The sequence below is a fragment of the Nerophis ophidion genome, linkage group LG23 (assembly GCF_033978795.1).
Source record: "Nerophis ophidion isolate RoL-2023_Sa linkage group LG23, RoL_Noph_v1.0, whole genome shotgun sequence".
Classification (NCBI taxonomy): domain Eukaryota; kingdom Metazoa; phylum Chordata; class Actinopteri; order Syngnathiformes; family Syngnathidae; genus Nerophis; species Nerophis ophidion.
The window spans coordinates 25,608,398-25,629,273 of record NC_084633.1 but is presented as its reverse complement, the minus strand read 5'-3'; the positions used below and the strand labels follow the sequence as shown (position 1 = coordinate 25,629,273).

The 20,876-nt window shown below is 40.7% G+C and overlaps 1 protein-coding gene across 1 annotated transcript; it reads left to right on the top strand.

The window, feature by feature from the left end:
- The first annotated feature begins 11,024 nt into the window (after positions 1-11,024).
- On the top strand, positions 11,025-19,255 carry s1pr5a (sphingosine-1-phosphate receptor 5a). Its single transcript, XM_061885358.1, has 2 exons — positions 11,025-11,159; positions 11,516-19,255. The coding sequence occupies exon 2, from the start codon at positions 11,739-11,741 to the stop codon at positions 12,939-12,941; it is 1,203 nt and encodes a 400-aa protein (XP_061741342.1). The 5' UTR covers positions 11,025-11,159; positions 11,516-11,738; the 3' UTR covers positions 12,942-19,255.
- The last annotated feature ends 1,621 nt before the right edge of the window (positions 19,256-20,876 follow it).

Genomic DNA, 20,876 nt, shown 5'->3' with positions numbered 1-20,876 from the left:
AACCTTTTAAAAGGGACCCGGACAACTTTTGCATTGAATATTGAACAAGTAAGGCTTACATAACTTTATAGTGACATACAAAATCCAGTTTCAAATAATAATAATAATAATAATAATAATAATAATAAAATATAAATAATTATTGCTCAGTTTGCTACACTGATTTGCTTTAACACTGAATATGGAACAAGCAACGCTTATACAACTTAATAGTGCAAAATCAACTTTCAAAAAACAAACGAAAAAAACATTAAAGGCATATTAAATACAATTTTAATAAAAAAAAATGTAAAGCCTCTTTTCTATTTGTAGCCTTCTGAGGTAAAAATCAACATTAACTTTTTCCACAGGCTAATAAATTTGAAAATAAATGGGGGGGCAGGGGGGGGGGTGTTGGTAGCGGGGGGTGTATATTGTAGTGTCCCGGAAGAGTTATTGCTGCAAGGGGTTCTGGGTATTTGTTCTGTTGTGTTTATGTTGTGTTACGGTGCGGATATTCTCCCGAAATGTGTTTGTCATTTTTGTTTGGTGTGGGTTCACAGTGTTGCGCATATTTGTAACAGTGTTAAAGTTGTTTATACGGCCACCCTCAGTGTGACCTGTATGGCTGTTGACCAAGTATGCCTTGCATTCACATACCTGTGTGCAGATACCGCTGTTTGTATGGAGGAAAAGCGGAAGTGACGACAGGTTGTAGAGGGGCGCTAAAGGCAGTGCCTTTAAGGCACGCCCCCAATATTGTTGTCCGGATGGAAATCGGGAGAATGTTTTTCAGGAGGGACAGTGAAATCCGGGAGGGTTGGCAAGTATGAGTATTAGCGGTGAATGCTGTATAATACCGGGGCGGGATGGCGTAGTGGGTAGAGCGGCCGTGCCAGAAACCTGAGGGTTGCAGGTTCGCTTCGCACCTATTGACATCCAAATCGCTGCCGTTGTGTCCTTGGGCAGGACACTTCACCCTTTGCCCCCGGTGCCGCTCATACTGGTGAATGAATGATGAATGAATGATTGGTGGTAGTCGGAGGGGCCGTAGGCGCAAACTGGCAGCCACGCTTCCGTCAGTCTACCCCAGGGCAGCTGTGGCTACAGATGTAGCTTACCACCAACAGGTGTGAATGAGTGATGGGTTCCCACTTCTCTTTGAGCGCTTTGAGTATATAACAATAGAAAAGCGCGATATAAATCTAATCCATTATTATTATTATTATTACCGGTGGGCCAGCTCTAATGTTAATTTGATATTACCTCAAGGGCCAAATGAAATTACACGGTGGGCCAAATTTGGCCCGCGGGCCAGAGTTTGACACCCATGCACTACGCCATGCCGCCCCTGATACTGTAAGTGTGTGTGTGTGTGTGTGTGTATAGACACACATCTATATACATCTATACATATATATATACATACATAAATATATACATATAGATACAGATATATACGCATTTATATGTATATATTCACAGTATATATGTATATCTATATATGTATGTATATCTAAATATACATATAGATGCATATATGCATATACATACACACACACACACACATATATATATATATATATATATATATAGATATATATGCACACACATCTATATATATTTTTTTATGTTTATAGATTATATATATATATATATATATATATATATATATATTAGGGCTGGGCAACGATTAAAAATTTTAATCGAAGTTAATCGCACTATTTCTCTGATTAATCGCGATTGACTGCGTTGTATACGCAAAGCCCAATAATGAATTCAAAAGTAGTGTGTAGTGTACCTTTATTGGAATATTCTCCCACATGAACAAAAGCGCCAAAACATTCTTACACAATTTAAATCAGTCCTTGTTAAACAGTAGCAGTTAAATAGCATATTTTATGAAAATCAACTCAAAAAATGTAAATACAAACATTTAAGCTTATTACTACCACTGCCAGGGTATTTAAGTTATCCTGTTTGTTATGGAAAATAAATATAATCTACATACAAATCTCTGAGCCACAATCATAACATCTGAACAGGCAATTTCTGAGGTAACAGCAGAAACCTTTTTCTTATCAGGGATCTTATGTTTAAAAAACCTATATTATAGGTAGTGGGCTGTTTTAGGGAATTTTTGATCAAATTATCTTTAGTAGCAATATTAATAATGTTGTGTTTATTCTGCGTAGTGCACTTAAAATAATTATGACCATATCTAGGAATTGATATGATGGGAATTTTCCGATTGTTTGCCTGGTGCTTTGATAAACTGAACGCAAATACATGGTACTATATTGTGATGTAATGAGCCAGGGAATAAAAGAACTACCCTACCCAGCATGCAACAGGAGTGACGAGCATGCGCGGTAGCCCGGTATAGGTTGTGTCGCCATGAAGGCATCTTGTATGTTGTGATATGCACGTTCTGAGAGCAAACGTTAAGAACTCAGCCAACACTCCTCGTCTGCATTATTGATAAATAGACAGACAACACATATACTCCGCTGCTTCACAGGCCGCTGGATGTAGCCGGCAAAGTATTCCCATGCTAGGTAGCCGGTCTAACAAACACGCGTCATTCAGTCCAAAACGGCCCGATCTATCCACATTCAGAATTGTCTGGCGGTCGTAAGTGATCCCGGAGTGACCACACTGTAAGCCAGCCATGAAATTTGCAGAATTGTCCGGTATTTTTGCCAAATGTTCCATCTTTACCAAGAGCCCCTCGACGCCGGGCGACGCCATCTTGTTAAGAAAAGGCGTTAAAAAAATAAAAGCATGTAAACAACATACGCAAATGTGCGATAAAATAATTGTCGGCGTTAATAGATTGATGAGTTAACTCATAATTAACGCATTAATTTGCCCACTCCTAATATATATATATAAAATCTGAATATATATATTTAAATTAGACAAAATATATATATAAATTAAATATATTTATACATATATATCATTTATAAGCATATTAGGATATAATAATATATGTGTGTAATTTAAATATATATATTTAAATATAATATAACTATATTTAAAAATAACAATAATGAAAGTGGAAAAAAAATATTAATACATGACTCTTTTTAAAGATTATATATATATATATATATATATGTATGTATATATATATATATGTATATATATATGTATATATATATACATATATATACATACATATGTATATATATATGTATATATATATATGTATATATATACATATATATACATATATATATATATACATATATATGTATATGTATTTATATATATGTATATATATTTATATATATGTATGCATATACATATATATATATATGTATATATATACATATATATATACATATATATGTATATATATTTGTATATATGTATATATATTTATATATATGTATGTATATATATATATATATATATATATATATATATATATATATATATATAGTATTAGTTTTGAAAATATGTCATGAAAAAGTACAATCATGGAACACTGACCTTCCATAGAAACAATCAATGAGTAAGTCATCACCATGAAAACTGAGACAACACACATTTGTCAATACTGAAATTTCCAAATGACAAAACACACACACACACACACACACGGTGTGAATTAGAGAAAGTGTGAATGCTTTGTATTCTCCGTGTGAAACCAAATTTAATTGCAGGCTGCGTGTGTGTGTTTTGTTTCTCATTCAAACGATGAGCCAGAAGTGTGAATCTCAATTTGACGTGTGATGTTTGTTCTTGCAAGAACGCCTTCCATGCTTTGAATCCACCCTTTTAAACCTGTTTTTTTTTTTAACTTTTTCTTTCTCTTTTCCTAACGGTGGTAAATGGGAACAAAACAAAAAAAAAAGTGTCTTCCTCTAACGTCACAGGAAAGGAACACCCCAGACTGCTGGGTGTGTCACAATGTCAGCCTGCAGCCTGGGGGCCAAGAAAGCTATGACGGAGCAGTTCCTGACTGTGGGAAACACACACACACACACACACACACACACACACACACACACACACACATACACACGCACACACACACACACACAAAAGCCAATGCAGCGAGTCCTGCCATCTCGTCTTTGTGTGCTAACTAATCAGAGACCCCCCCGCCCCCCCACGATGAGAGCTTGTCACTGTGGGGGCTCAACTGCCATCCTGCTCCCAGGCCTCCTGGAGAGTATGTCCAACTGGTTATCACCGGAGAGAAGGTCCCCAAGCCCACGTGTGGGGGGGCTGTATTTCATGGCAATAATGCAAGAACCCCGCCAGGTGTGTAAATGAGTGCTGATTACACATCGAGTGGGAGTCAAATGGTAGCGATGACATCATCCGTGTTTTCCACAAGGACATCTTTCTCTCTCTCTCTCTCTCTCTCTCAGTCCTTTACAGGCACAATGAGCCAGCTTCCTGTTTTGGGCCTTCGCTCGCCCTCGACCTCCACCGACGTCACTTCCTGGCGCCTGCGCCACATTGGCAGCTTTAAACGGCGTGCCGGGAAATGTGCCGAATGACCGCACTTTTCTCTGGTGACTCAAAGCGCTTTTACATCGTTAAAAGTTTAAGATAAAATGCTAATGATTGTCACACACACACTTGGTGTGGTGAAATTATGCTCTGCATTTGACCCATCACCCCTGATCACCACCTGGGAGGTGAGCGGAGCAGTGAGCAGCAGCGGTGGCGGCGCCCGGGGATCATTTTTGGTGATTTTACCCCCAATTCCAACCCTTGATGCTGAGTGCTAGGCAGGGAGGTAATGAGTCCCATTTTTATAGTCTTTGGTATGACTTGACCCGGGATTTGAACTCACAACCTACCAATCTCAAGGCGGACACTCTAAGCCAGAGGTCACCAACGCGGTGCCCACGGGCACCAGGTTGCCCGTGGGCACCAGATGAGTCGCCCGCTGGCCTGTTCTAAAAATAGCTCAAATAGCAGCACTTACCAGTGAGCTGCCTCTATTTTGCAAATTGTATTTATTTACTGGCAAGCTGGTCTCGCTTTGCTGGACATTTTTAATTCTAAGAGACACAAAACTCAAATAGAATATGAAAATCACGGAAAATATTTTAAAGACTTGGTCTTCACTTTTTTAAATAGATTCATTTATTGTTTTACTTTGCTTCTCATAACTTTTTGAAAGACAATTTTAGAGAAAAAACCTAAAAATTATTTTTGGTTTTTTAAACACATATACCTTTTTACCTTTTAAATTCCTTCCTCATCTTTCGTGACAATTTAAATCAATGTTCAAGTAAATGTACTTTTTTTATTGTAAAGAATATTAAATACATTTTAATTTAATTCTTCATTTTAGCTTTTGTTTTTTCGACGAAGAATATTTGTGAAATATTTCTTCAAACTTATCATGATTAAAATTTTAAAAAAAATCTGTAGAATCAAATTTAAATCTTATTTCAAAGACTTTTGAATTTATTTTAAGATTTTTGTTCTAGAAAATCTAGTAGAAATAATGATTTTTCTTTGTTAGAAATATAGCTTGGTCCAATTTGTTGTATATTCTAACAAAATGCAGATTGGATTTTCACCTATTTAACAACATGTCATTAAAATTCTAAAATTAATCTTAATCAGGAAAAATAACTAATGATGTTCCATAAATTCTTTTTTTTAAGTTTTTTCAAAAAGATTCGAATTACCTAGTTTTTCACTTTTTTTTTTCGGTTGAATTTGGAATTTTAAAGAGTCGAAATTGAAGATAAACTATGTTTCATAATTTATATTTATTGTGAGAAATCATTATGATGATCAGTGTTTCCACAAAGATAAATAGCATTAATTATTAATAATACCATAGAGTTGAAGGTAAATTGAGCAAATTGGCTATTTCTGGCAATTTATTTAACTGTGTATCAAACTGATAGCCCTTTGCATTAATCAGTACCCAAGAAGTAGCTCGTGGTTTCAAAAAGGTTGGTGACCCCTGCCCTAAGCAATAATAATAAGAATAATAAGAATAATAATAATAATAGATTTTGTTTGTAAAAAGCACTTTACACTGAGTAAACAACCTCAAAATGCTACAGTGTATTAAAAAAATTAAATAAAAATAAAAAGATAATAAAAATAAATCAAAATAAAAACTATAACAGCCTAATAGCTAGAACTAGTATGCATATATCTATATAAAAAAAGCGTTTTTAAAAGAAGGGTTTTTAAGCCTTTTTGAAAAGCATCCACAGTCTGTGGTGTCCTCAGGAGGTCAGGGAGAGCGTTCCACAGACTGGGAGCGGCGGAGCAGAATGCCCGGTCCCCCATTATATGCATAATCGAACTAGTAAAAGTTTCAATCAATCAATCAATTGTCTCCCACCATCAACAACTCTCTCCTTTAACAGAGCGACAGGTGACTAGACAAACACTCTCACCTTTCGCTGATTTCAAAGCCGTTCCTGACTAACCCCGCTTCTCTGCAGTACTGCAGGCAACCCCCCCATCTCCCCCACAACTTCTGCTAAAATATAATAATCACTTCTTCTTCTGTTGTTTGATAGTATACATTAGCTTTGGATGACACCACAAATTTGGGTATCAATTCGATACCAAGTAGTTAAAGGATCATACATTAGTCATATTCAAAGTCCTCATGTGTCCAGGGAACATATTTCCTGAGTTTATAAACATAGTATACATTGTTTAAAAAAAACAAAAAAAACATGTTGTGATGCCAAATGATACTTGGTATCATTACAGTGGATATTAGGTGTAAATCCACCAATGGCGTTTGTTTACATTTTGTGTGGGAAAGCATGTTTAGCCATTCCTCGTCCTGCACTGATAATGGTACTTGTATGAAACTTACTTTCTTTGTCGCCATAGAGGCGAGGATTAGTGATTTGGAAGTCACTAAAACACTGCCTACTGTGGCTAGCTAGCCATGTCTTAAAACACCTCTCCCTAAGGGCGTTTTAGTGTTATAACTTCACCTTTATCATTAATTTTTAAGCCAAAATGCGTCCATTCTCCCTTTTCTGTCTGCACTCTGTGTCTGCTTGTAAGTACTCTGTGTGCGCGCGCTGCCGAACATGCTCCTCTGCTCGTGAAACCAACTATGTCACAATGTGACGAGGACAAAGGTGCGGGGGGGCGGCAGACTGGTACTTTTTGGAGGCGGTATAGTACCGAATTGGTTTAAGTAGTATCGCGGTACTATACTAATAGCGGTGTACCGTACAACCCTAATACACACACGGACATCTTTTAATAACTCAAACACACAGGTAGAAAAGCCCACTATTTTGTACTTATTATACGACAATGCTTTTATTGTTTTAAATATTGTTTTGAACTGTAGCACTTTAAGAAGTATCTAAACGGAAAGTGCGTAACAAATACGCAAGATATCGGTTATTCTTAGAAGTTATTTTTGGCGGCGTCCTACTCTGGTTTGTGGTCCTTGAAAGCACCTCTGTCTCGTATTTCTCCGAGTGTTGAAACCATCGCTCTATGCTAAAAGAGCGCAGCTTGCAGGTTTAACGTGCACAACTGAATAACTTACCGTATTTTCCGGACTACAGGCCACACCCACTTGAATTTAGAAGAAAAAAGTATTTGTCCATATAATAGTCGCCAAAAAATTTGTCATCACATACACAAAAAGGTCCCTAGTGTGTGAATGTGAGTGTGAATGTTGTCTGTCTATCTGTGTTGGCCCTGCGATGAGATAGCGACTTGTCCAGGGTGTATCCTGCCTTCCGACCGATTGTAGCTGAGATAGGCACCAGCGCCACCCGCAACCCCAAAGGGAATAAGCGGTAGGAAATGGATGGATGGATACACAAAAATGTTTTGTTATTTACATACCTTATTTGTTTCCCAATGGTGTCTGTCACAAGGCAGTAAAACGGCTGATCGAACAAAACAGAAGTCCTTGTCGTGGACCCACTTGCTCTCAGATCGGCGAAACAGACTCAAAAACTGACAAAACTGAAACGACACAAAAAGAACGCCGTTGCAAGTTAATCATCCCCATGGACACTCGTCAACGTGTTAGCACGTTAGCTGTTGCTAATGGCGCTGGCTTCATTACATTACGCGTAAAAGCATGTGCAAATACGCATCCCAAGTCATTTGCTGTTGGAAATATTTTTGAGTGTAAAACATTAAGATAGGTCATGAAAAATTGATCAGCTGTGTGTAACAATACTTCAATCAATCAATCAATCAATGTTTATTTATATAGCCCTAAATCACAAATGTCTCAAAGAACTGTACAAACCACTACGACTACGACATCCTCGGAAGAACCCACATAAGGGCAAGGAGAACTCACACCCAGTGGGATGCCAGTGACAATGATGACCATGAGAAACCTTGGAGAGGACCGCATATAAATAAATAAATAAATGGGTTGTACTTGTATAGCGCTTTTCTACCTTCAAGGTACTCAAAGCTCTTTGACACTACTTCCACATTTACCCATTCACACACACATTCACACACTGATGGAGGGAGCTGCCATGCAAGGCGCCAACCAGCACCCATCAGGAGCAAGGGTGAAGTGTCTTGCTCAGGACACAACGGACGTGACGAGGTTGGTTCTAGGTGGGATTTGAACCAGTGACCCTCGGGTTGCGCACGGCCACTCTACCACTGCGCCACGCCGTCTTGGGGATAGGTTGATTGGCAACACTAAATGGTTCCTAGTGTGTGAATGTTGTCTGTCTATCTGTGTTGGACCAGCAATGAAGTGGCCACTTTTCCGGGGTGTACCCCGCGTTCCACCCGATTGTAGCTGAGATGGGCACCAGTACCCCCACTGTTAGATCCACTATGGACTGGACTTTCACTATTATGTTAGAACCACGATGAACTGGACTCTCACTATTATGTTAGACCTACTATGGACTGGACTCTCACTATTATGTTAGATCCACTATAGACTTGACTTTCACTACTACTATGTTAGATCCACTATGGACTGGACTCTCACTATTATGTTAAATCCCCTATGGACTTGACTTTCACTATTATGTTAAATCCACTATGGACTGGACTCTCACTATTATGTTAGATCCACTATGGACTGGACTCTCAATAGTATGTTAGATCCACTAAGGACTGGACTCTCACTATTATGTTAAATCCCCTATGGACTTGACTTTCACTATTATGTTAGATCCACTATGGACTTGACTTTCACGATCATGTTAGTTCCACTATGGACTGGACTCTTACTATTATGTTAGATCCACTATAGACTGGACTCTCACTATTATGTTAGATCCACTATGGACTGGACTCTCACTATTATGTTAGATCCACTATGGACTGGACTTTCACAATATTATGTCGGACCCACTTGACGTCCATTGCATCCAGGGAGTTACCCACATTTGCGGTCCTCTCCAAGGTTTTTCATAGTCATTCGAAATAGTGACAAAGCGCTTTGAGTACCTTGAAGGTAGGAAAGCTCTACACAAATATAACCCATTTACCAATTATATTTAAATAAAGAAAGCAAACCGAAGTCGTCTTTATTTTTAAGTTATCCTGCCGTCCTTTTACCAGTTGGAGTAGATTTTAAAACGAGTTTGACAATTCTGCATTGTAGTCATGATCAACAAAGTAAATGGCCAAACGTTGAAACAAATTGATAATGTTCAAATAAAAAGTATCGATATCATAGTCATCGTTTAGATCAGGAGTGTCAAACTCAAATACAGAGTGGGCCAAAATTTTAAACGGAACAAAGCCGCGGGCCAAGTTTGAACAAATTAACCTTTTAATAGGGACCCAAAAAGTTTTGCATTAAATATTGAACAAGCAAGGCTTATATAACTTAAAGTGACATGCAAAATCCAGTTTCAAATAATAATGATAATAATTGAAAAAATATCAATGGCATATCAAATAAAAGTTAAATAAAAATTGTATGCCTTTTTTTCTTTTTGCAATCTTCTGAGGTAAATATAATTTTTTTTCCACAGGCTAATAATACATTTGAAAATAAAATAACAATAATGAATGAACCAAACATTCAAGCCTTGAAGTAGCAAGAGAAAATGCATGAATAAAACGTTAATTATTGGTCAGTTTGCTGGAAGTTTCCCGGGAGAGTTAGTGCTGCAAGGGATTCTGAGTATTTGTTCTGTTGTGTTACGGTGCGGAGGTTCACCCGAAATGTGTTTGTCATTTTTGTTTGGTGTGGGTTCACAGTGTTGCGCATATTTGTAACAGTGTTAAAGTTGTTTATACGGCCACCCTCAGTGTGACCTGTATGGCTGTTGACCAAGTATGCCTTGCATTCACTTGTGTGTGTGTGTGTGTGTGTGTGTGTGTGTGTGTGTGTGTGTGTGTGTGTGTGTGTGTGTGTGTGTGTGTGTGTGTGTGTGTGTGTGTGTGTGTGTGTGTGTGTGTGTGTGTGTGTGTGTGTGTGTGTGTGTGTGTGTGTAAAAGCCACAAATATTATGTGACACGCTGTTAGTATGGGGGAAAAGCGGACGTGACGACAGGTTGTAGAGAACACTAAAGGCACAGCCTTAAATGTACGCCCCCAAAATAGTTGTCCAGGTGGGAATCGGTAGAAATTCGGGTGAATGGTTGCCCCGGGAGATTTTCGGGAGGGGCACTGAACTTCGGGAGGCTACCGGGAAAATTAGGAGGGTTTGCAAGTATGAGTATTAGCGGTGAATGCGGTGTTACAGCGGCACCGACGCTGTATAACACCGGCGGGCCAGCTCTGATGCTAAATTGATATTGCCTCAAGGGCCAAATTAAATTACACGGCGGGCCAGATTTGGCCCGCGGGCCAGACTTTGACACCCATGGTTTAGATCAATATTGGATGTTTTTTTTTTTTTCAATTAATCTGCCAACAAAGTTTGATTGATTGATTGATTGAACCTTTTATTAGTAGATCGCACAGTGCAGTTCAATTGACCACTAAGTGGTAACACCCGAATAAGTTTGTCAACTTGTTGAGGCTGCAAATTAACAAAGAAGGGTGTGAGGAGGAGGATGAGGGGTGTGAGGAGGAGGAGTAAGCACAGCCCCCTTCTGGCTGCCCACTGGCGCCTCATTCACGTCCACGCTCGTGTCGCGCGAGGATCTCGTCGCCCTCATCGTCATCTTCTTCATCCTCCGAGATCACTTCTTTTCACTTTTAACTTCTATTTCTTTTTCTAAGCGGACACTTCCCTCCCTCACCGGTGCGTACTACTTCCAGCACAACTCTTGTGGTTTGGCGCATTGGCGCTCATTTCGAACAAACTGTATGGAATTGACCAATTTAAATTTTTGGATATTATTATTATTATTTTTATTTTTTTTGCATAAAGCTGACGATATTTACTACCGGACGTGGTTTTAAATGACACAGAATCGACTTTCTTCACCTTAAGCTGAAATGTTGAAAATCCTGCATGACACTGACCACACATTTATTTATTTATGTGGTTATTTCTCATTTTTATCTGCCTTTAAATACGTTTTTTTTAGTATGACGATTAAATGTTTTATTCTATTAATGATTATAACTTTGTTCCTTTTCTTTGGAATGCTGCAGGCTGGCTGGCCGTGCCGCCCTCTGGTGGACAAAGAGGGAATTGAAAACATGTGATTTCAGCGAACCACAGGAAATCCTTTGACTTCCAAGGAAACCAAGTTGGACTTTTTCTTTTTTAAACCTCCAGCCCGACAAAGAGGAAGGAATGCATGATCCCACATCTGAGGACCCCATTTTTTTATGAGCATCAGGGAAAAAAAAAAGAGTTTTTCCCCCAGCCGACATGCCGACGGAATCCTTCCATGCTGCCTACGCTGCAGCGGCTCAGTCCGCCGTCGGCGTGTCGCCCCCGGGGAACCTGCTCCGGATGTTCCGGGAGTACCACAGCAACGCCGTCATCATTGAACACTACAACTTCACGGGCAAGCTGAAGGAGAACAAGTACAAGGAGGGACTCAAACCGGAGGCCATCGCCTTCCTGCTGGTGTGCCTTCTGATCGTGGCGGAGAACGCCGTGGTGCTGGTGGCCATCTGGAAGAACAAGAAGTTCCACCTTCCCATGTACTACTTGTTGGGCAACCTGACTCTCTCCGACCTGTTGGCGGGCTTCACCTACATGGTCAACCTCCTGACGTCCGGCGAAAACACGCTCAGCATGACCCCCGTGCTGTGGTTCCTGAGGGAAGGGGGCGTGTTCATCATGCTGGCGGCGTCCGTCATCAGCCTGCTGGCCATCGCCATCGAGCGCCACGTGACCATGGTGAGGATGAAGCCCTACCAGGGCGACAAGAAAGGCCGGATGTTCGCTCTGATCGGCGCCAGCTGGGTGCTCGCCGTGCTGCTGGGGGTCTTGCCGGTCATGGGTTGGAACTGCATGGGCCGGCTGAACCGCTGCTCCACCGTGCTGCCGCTCTTCGCCAAGAGCTACATCCTCTTCTGCGTCACCGTCTTCAGCGCCGTGCTCATGTCCATCGTGGTGCTGTACGTCCGCATCTTCCGCATCGTCAAGTCCAACACCCAGCGCCTGGGCTCGGGTCCGCAGAGGAAAGGATTGTGCCGCAAGTCGCAGAAGTACATGGCCCTGCTGAAGACGGTCACCATCGTCCTGGGGGTCTTCATCGCCTGCTGGCTTCCCCTCTTCGTCCTCCTGTTGCTCGACTTCTTCTGTCCAACCAAGAGCTGCCAGGTGCTCTTCAAGGCGGACTACTTCCTGGGCATCGCCATGTTCAACTCCCTCCTCAACCCCATCATCTACACCCTGACCAGCAAGGACATGAGGCGGGCCATCATCCGGCTGCTCTGCAGTCGGTGCCTGCTGACCAAAGACGGACAAGTGAAGAAGATGGGGATCAACTTCCTGGAGTGCAGCACCAGCAAGACTGACGCCGCCTCTCACAGACTGGAGGGACTGGAGACCACCGTGTCTTCCGGGAACTTTACACCTTCTACCATAAAAGCCATTTTCCCCAAACTGTCAAAGACTTGATAGCGGGAAAGTATGAGGTGACCACTGATGGATCGGACGTCCAGAAACTGAAACCACGCATGATTTAAGCGCGGCGGCGACAAGAGTGTGACTCCAAGACTTCAGGTGAAGTCTCCGGATGAAGTCTTTCTGGGATTCATCTTTCGAGATGATCTTATATATTAAAAGAAATGGTATTAAAAGGCGCAGTTGGAACGGTAAGCCCTGATACGTGACCGAATTGTACGAAAACTGAAACAACTTTGGCCATAGAAAAATAATGTCAATCAATGAATCCGTCCAAAAATCTTCAATCTTACGCTCTCGTTGTGAGGGACAACATTTTGTTTTTACCTTCATCTAAAAAAAGACGATGGAATTTTTACTTTTGAAGTGGGTTACTTGAATGCACTACATTTATCTGCTCAAAACGTGCAAGTTTTGGCAAAAAAAGAGTCCTCTTTGGGGTTTACTGTGAAGTGAAATTGAATCAGGTGGAGTCGCCTCACTCATCTTTGCACTGACCTGATCGCTGAGCGTGTAACGAGCCACGCCCCATCCACGGTTGTGGCCAAGGGGCGTCACGCTCCAAATAACTTGCCTGACTAATCCACGCAGTTACATGAATGATTGCCATTTTTTTTAATGACGAATCACAATTTATTTGACAGCTCTACTCAATTCACGACAAATTACCCAGAATTGATTAACGTGGACCTCGACTTAAACAAGTTGAAAAACTTATTGGGGTGTTACCATTTAGTGCTCAATTGTAGGGAATATGTACTGTATTGTGCAATCTACTAATAAAAGTTTCAATTAATCAATCAATAAAATATTGAAGGATAACATTAATGAGAGTGGAGATGATGGTAATAGTAAAATATGGTAATAATTAAAAAGTCTATTAATATTACTAATAATGGCTCTAAATGCCTTAACTACTCCTTTAACTCTCAATTGATTTGTATTACCTTCAAAACCAAACAGGACGTGAAAATCCTTAAGTCTTTAAAAACATTTTGTACCTTTTTCTTTGCTCAAATTTCTCTAATAAATATATATATATTTTTTTTTTTACCATTTTTTTAAGAACTTTTCAGGTTTAAAGGAGTTAAATAAATCATGTTCTGCACATCTATACAAATTGAAATCTGTGATGCCTTTAAAAAATATGTGTAATGAGAAAAAACGCATTATGTGATTGGTATTTTTCTTTGGGGCTAAAGTTGATTGGAGGGGAATAAATGGAAACCTAAAAAAAAATGTATGCTCTTAGAAAAATTAAGTACTTGTATGTCCTGTCTGGCTGTGATGACGCGGCGGCTTGTCCAGGGTGTAAACCGCCTTCCGCCCGAATGCAGCTGAGATAGGCTCCAGCGACCCCGAACGGGACAAGCAATAGAAAATGGATGGATGGATGGATGTCCTGTCTGGTTTTTAGGGTATTGTTGAATATCTGCCAATGTATTGTATACTTGTAAAAAACCTGTAAAATAAAGTAACATAACAAAAAATACCGACAAAATACAGACAAGATGTACTGAAAAGTCATCCCCTGTAACCTGAGGGTTAAAATACTACTACAAGTACTAATAATAATAACAACAACAACAGATATTGTGTATGGGCTAAACACATTCTTAATGCAGCACCTACCCTCATGATCAAAATTTTTATTTTTTGGTAGTATAAAAAGGTATACTTCTGGGCTTTTGGATTCCAAAATAGTACTTTTGATAGAACATTCTTTCAACATTCATTCTTTCTGGTTTGGAAACGTCTCATTCCTCTATTTTTGAGAGTGTGCGATGAACGAGAGACTAGGGCAAGATTTTAAATCGGAAAAAAACAAGTCATTAATGAAAAGTGGGGCGTAGGAAAACCGAGGTACCGCTGTAGCGTGATATCACGACTGGGTGAAGGAAACAAACAAAGCATGACGCCCAGAACAGTGGTTCTCAAATCTTAATCACCAAGTACCCCCTCAGAAAACACTTGGCTCTCCAAGTATCAATCAATCAATCAAGGTTTATTTATATAGCCTTAAATCACAAGTGTCTCAAAGGGCTGCACAAGCCACAACGACATCCTCGGTTCATATCCCACATAAGGGCAAGGAAAAACTAAATTTTTTTTACAGTACCACCGTAATGATCCACATTACAATACCAGTTTTTAACAGTTACACAGTGTTTGATTAAAGGAAAATAAAATAAAATAAATTGGAGATCACATATAACTAGTGGGGCTTCACGGTGGCAGAGGGGTTAGTGCGTCTGCCTCACAATACGAAGGTCCTGCAATCCTGGGTTCAAATCCAGGCTCGGGATCTTTCTGGGTGGAGTTTGCATGTTCTCCCCGTGAATGCGTGGGTTCCCTCCGGGTACTCCGGCTTCCTCCCACTTCCAAAAAAACATGCACCTGGGGATAGGTTGATTGGCAACACTAAATTGGCCCTAGTGTTTGAATGTGAGTGTGAATGTTGTCTGTCTATCTGTGTTGGCCCTGCGATGAGGTGGCGACTTGTCCAGGGTGTACCCTGCCTTCCGCCCGATTGTAGCTGAGATAGGCGCCAGCGCCCCCCGCGACCCCAAAAGGGAATAAGCGGTAGAAAATGGATGGATGGATGGATATAACTAGTGGAGAGAGAGTATGGCCAACTCGGTTTCGAAGTTGGTAGCAAACATGGCGCTGAGTCAGAGAAAGTATTGCCAAATGCTTGTCCCTAGTCTAGACCAGTGGTTCTTAACCTGGGTTCGATCGAACCGTGAATTGATTAACGGGGACCCCGACTTAAACAAGTTGAAAAACTTATTGGGGTGTTACCATTTAGTGGTCAATTGTACGGAATATGTACTGAACTGTGCAATCTACTAATAAAAGTTTCAATCAATCAATCAAGAGGGAGCTTATGTAGCCGAGGATCGGACCGCCAAGTGCCCTGCCTTCGGCTGCCACCCAGCTCACATTGCACCCGACCTCTAAGGCCCCTGCTATGGGTGGTGAGCCCATTGGAAGGGGGACCCACGTTGCCTCTTCGAGCTGTGCCCGGCCGGGCCCCATGGGTACAGGCCCGGCCACCAGGCGCTCGCCATCGTGCCCCACCTCCGGGCCTGGCTCCAGAGGAGAGCCCCAGTGACCCGCGTCCGGGCGAGGGAAATCTGGGTCCTTTGTTTTTACTTTTCATAGAGGTTTTCGAGCTGCTCTTTGTCTGGTCCCTCACATAGGACCAGTTTGCCTTGGGAGAACCTACCAGGGGGCTTAAAGCCCCCGGACAACATAGCTCCTAGGATTATTAGGACACGCAAACTCCTCTACCACGGTAAGGTGGCAGCTCAGAGAGGAGCCAGATGAGGTGGTTCGGGCATCTGGTCAGGATGCCACCCGAACTCCTCCCGAGGGAGGTGTTTAGGGCACGTCCAACCGGTAGGAGGCCACGGGGAAGACCCAGGACACGTTGGGAAGACTATGTCTCCCGGCTGGCCTGGGAACGCCTCAGGATCCACCGGGAAGAGCTAGACGAAGTGGCTGGGGAGAGGGGGCTTCCCTGCTTAGGCTGCTGCCCCCGCGACCCGACCTCGGATAAGCGGAAGAAGATGGATGGATGGATGGATGGATGGATGGATCAATCAATCAAAAGACCCAGAGAGTTGGCCTCAGGGGTTCGGCAGAGGTCAAGACACACCCGACTCATCGTGTAAATAAAAACTTCTTCCTATCGGTGTATTATGTATACGGCAACCATAGAAGTCACACTGATTTGCAGGTGTGTAATTGGTCGTGAGTTCATCAATCTATCAATCAATCAATGTTTATTTATATAGCCCTAAATCACAAATGTCTCAAAGGACTGTACAAACCACTACGACATCCTCGGAAGAACCCACATAAGGGCAAGGAGAACTCACACCCAGTGGGAAGTCAGTGACAATGATGACTATGAGAACCTTGGAGAGGACCGCATATGTAAGCAACACCCCCCCCCCCCCCCCCCCCGCATATGTGGGCAACCCCCCACCCCCATCTAGGGGACCGAAAGCAATGGATGTCAAGTGGGTCTAACATGATAGTGTGAAAGTTCAATCCATAGTGGCTCCAACACAGCTGCGAGAGTTCAGTTCAAAGCGGATCCAAGACAGCAGCCAGAGTCCCCGTCCACAGGAAACCATCCCAAGCGGACTCGGATCAGCATCGTAGAGATGTCCCCAACCGATACACAGGCGAGCGGTCCATCCTGGGTCCCGACTCTGGACAGCCAGTACTTCATCAATGGCCATCGGACCGGACCCCCTCCACAAGGGAGGGGGGGAAAGAGGAAAAAAAGAAAAGAAGCGGCAGATCAACTGGTCTAAAAAGGAGGTCTATTTAAAGGCTAGAGTATACAAATGAGTTTTAAGGTGAGACTTAAATGCTTCTACTGAGGTAGCATCTCGAACTGTTACTGGGAGGGCATTCCAGAGTACTGGAGCCCGAACGGAAAATGCTCTATAGCCCGCAGACTTTTTTTGGGCTTTAGGAATCACTAATAAGCCGGAGTCCTTTGAACGCAGATTTCTTGCCGGGACATATGGTACAATACAATCAGCAAGATAGGATGGAGCTAGACCAGGAGTCGGGAACCTTTTTGGCTGAGAGAGCCATGAAAGCCAAATATTTTAAAATGTACTTCGGTGAGAGCCATATATTTTTTTAACACTGAATACAACAAAATGCGTGCATTTTTAAGTAAGACCAACATTTTTAGAGTATAATGAGTCTCTTATTCTTTCTAATAGCATTTTTATTCTGAAGCTAACCTATAATAAAGAAAATGCTTCTTACCATTGATACATCTTCTTGAAAAGGTGCGGTAGAAACCGGATGGATGGATTAAAATGCATGAAGTGAAGTGAAGTGAATTGGATTTATATAGCGCTTTTCTTTAGAGTCTCACAGCGCTTTTACATAGTGAAACCCAATATCTGAGAATGTTTTATATTTTGAATATTATTTTTAACACAGTGATTAGTAATTATTCATTACTTCTCGTGTTATCTGAGAGCCAGATGCAGTCATCAAAAGAGCCACATCTGGCTCTAGAGCCATAGGTTCCCTACCCCTGAGCTAGTATTTTATACGTAAGTAGTAAAACCTTAAAGTCACATCTTAAGTGCTCAGGAAGCCAGTGCAGGTGAGCCAGTATAGGCCTAATATGATCAAACTATCTTGTTCTTGTCAAAAGTCTAGCAGCCGCATTTTGTACCAACTGTAATCTTTTAATGCTAGACATGATAAAACCCGAAAATAATACGTTACAGTAATCGAGACGAGACGTTCATGCTCTGTGTTGGTTTTGTTCTTGGAACAAGATGACACGGTTCATTTTGTTCACCAGTCAAAAAACAAAACTTTTTCTTGAATTTGAAAAAATATATATACAGTATATATATTTTTCACAAAAAAATGTGCATATAAAACTGGTGGGGTTCAGTACCTCCGACAAGGTTAAGAACCACTGGTCTAGACAAAAAAAAGCCCAATCCCAATGATAGGTCAACCAGGCAAAAGACTATTTTGCATATCGGCTGAAAGTGAAAATACGTATTTGTATACCGTTCACAACTTGGGACAACAGAATTGTGCCCCACAAAGCCCGTTTTTAGACGGTCCCCACAAGGCCCGTACCGTTGTTAGTCGACCCCCTCTGGAGAAACGCCAGCTCGTTTTACCGCTGTTTACTTTTTGTACACAATCCAAAATGTAAGAAATCCACTTAGTGCAGATGTTTCACATAAATTACAGCCAATTACGCGGTCCGTCCAAGGGAGCGTAACCAAATTCCGAGAGCATGAGAAGCGTCCCTATCTCCTCTCCTCCGTGTGTAGCAGATAATGACACGCCGCTGCAAAACATCCACACCCAAACTCGGCAGCCAAAGAAAAAAAAGAAAAAAACGATGTAATTTCTGCCATCTGAGTTTTGGTCTGGACATCTGTAAGCTGGCGCTGAAGACGTCATGTTTGATTTTCTTGGTTGCTTTTAGCATGCGGCCATGGGGCGGGAATTAAGCTGATGACAGTTTAATGGGTTGGAAAAAGGCCCGTCATGTAGCGTGAGAGAACTTTGTTGGTGGAAACTTATTTCTGATAGAAGTGGTGATGTAACAACCTGCACTGTCCACCTTCATGGTAGCAAGCATGTAAATACACAATGGGCATTTTCGTGTATATAACCTGTGAAGACAAAAAATGTGTACTGTTTTTTGTACATATGCAGCAAGTGTGTTTTTCATGTAAAAGTCTTTTAAGTTATGTAATTTGATGTGCACTGAATAAAACCATGTTTATACCGATGTTTGCCCTCTACAGCAGGGGTGTCCTAACTTTTTCCACAATAAGGCATTTTGATATTTTCTTTATTTTGTTCCAAAAAAAAAAAAAACTCAATATGTTTACGTCTAAAGACAAAAGTTAGTGTTGGTTTTGTGTGATAGAAGAAAAAGTAAATTATTTTTAGTTTTCTCTGGAGTGTTCAAATTGTGGCCAGGGGGCCATTTGTGGACAGCAGCTTGGAATTTTTGGCTTGAAAAATATTGTCTGGGGGAGCGGAAAAAAAGTTAAAAAAGACAATGAATTGGGAAAAAGCTGAAATAAGTGACAATGATAATTAATAATAATATTGTAGCTGAGATAGGCACCAGCGCCCCCCGCAACTCCAAAGGGAATAACCGGTAGGAAATGGATGGATGGAATAATTTGTCTCTTATAACACAAAACTGGCGCTAAGGTTTGATGTATAATCTCTGGTTGAAGAAAAAAAATACACACACATATATATATATATATATATATATATATATACATATATATATATATATAAACATAAATATATATCTGTACAGTACATATTTATATACATATATACATATATATGTAAACACATATATATATATACACACACACACATTTACTGTAAATGTATACATATATACAGTATATACATACATACATATGTACACACATATATATTTATATATATGTATACATATCTATATACTTACATATATATACATTTACGTATACATATATATATATATATATATATATATATATATATATATATATATATATATATATATATATATATATATATATATATGTGTATACATATACAAACCCCGTTTCCATTTGAGTTGGAAAATTGCGTTAGATGTAAATATAAACAGAATACAATGATTTGCAAATCATTTTCAACCCATATTCATTTGAATATGCTACAAAGACAACATATTTGATGTTCAAACTGATAAACATTTTTTTGTTTGCAAATAATCATTCACTTTAGAATTTGATGCCAGCAACACATGACAAAGAAATTGGGAAAGGTGGCAACAAATACTGATAAAGTTGAGGAATGCTCATCAAACACTTATTTGAAACATCCCACAGGTGTGCAGGCTTATTGGGAACAGGTGGGTGCCATGATTGGGTATAAAAGCAGTTTCCATGAAATGCTAAGTAATTCACAAACGAGGATGGGGCGAGGGTCACCACTTTGTCAGCAAATTGTCAAACAGTTTTAGAACAACATTTCTCAACGAGCTATTGCAAATAATTTAGGGATTTTACTGGCCAATGGAGGACAGTAATGCAATGGTCAGTACACCAGCTACTGGTGGTTTTGGCACTGTGGATAGGTGCCAGATCATGCTGGAAAATTAAATAATCATCTCCATAGAGCTTTACAACAGATGGAAGCATGTACACAGCTGCATTGACTCTGGACTTGATGAAACACAGTGGACCAAAACCAGCAGCTGACATGGCTCCCCAAACCATTGCTGACTGAGGGAACTTCCGTTGTCTAGAGTTCAGGAGTGACTTGACCATGGGAATACGGCTATTGAAGCTGTATCTGTTGAAAAGCTCTATGGAGATGATGATTTCATTTTCCAGCATGAGCTGGCACCTGTCC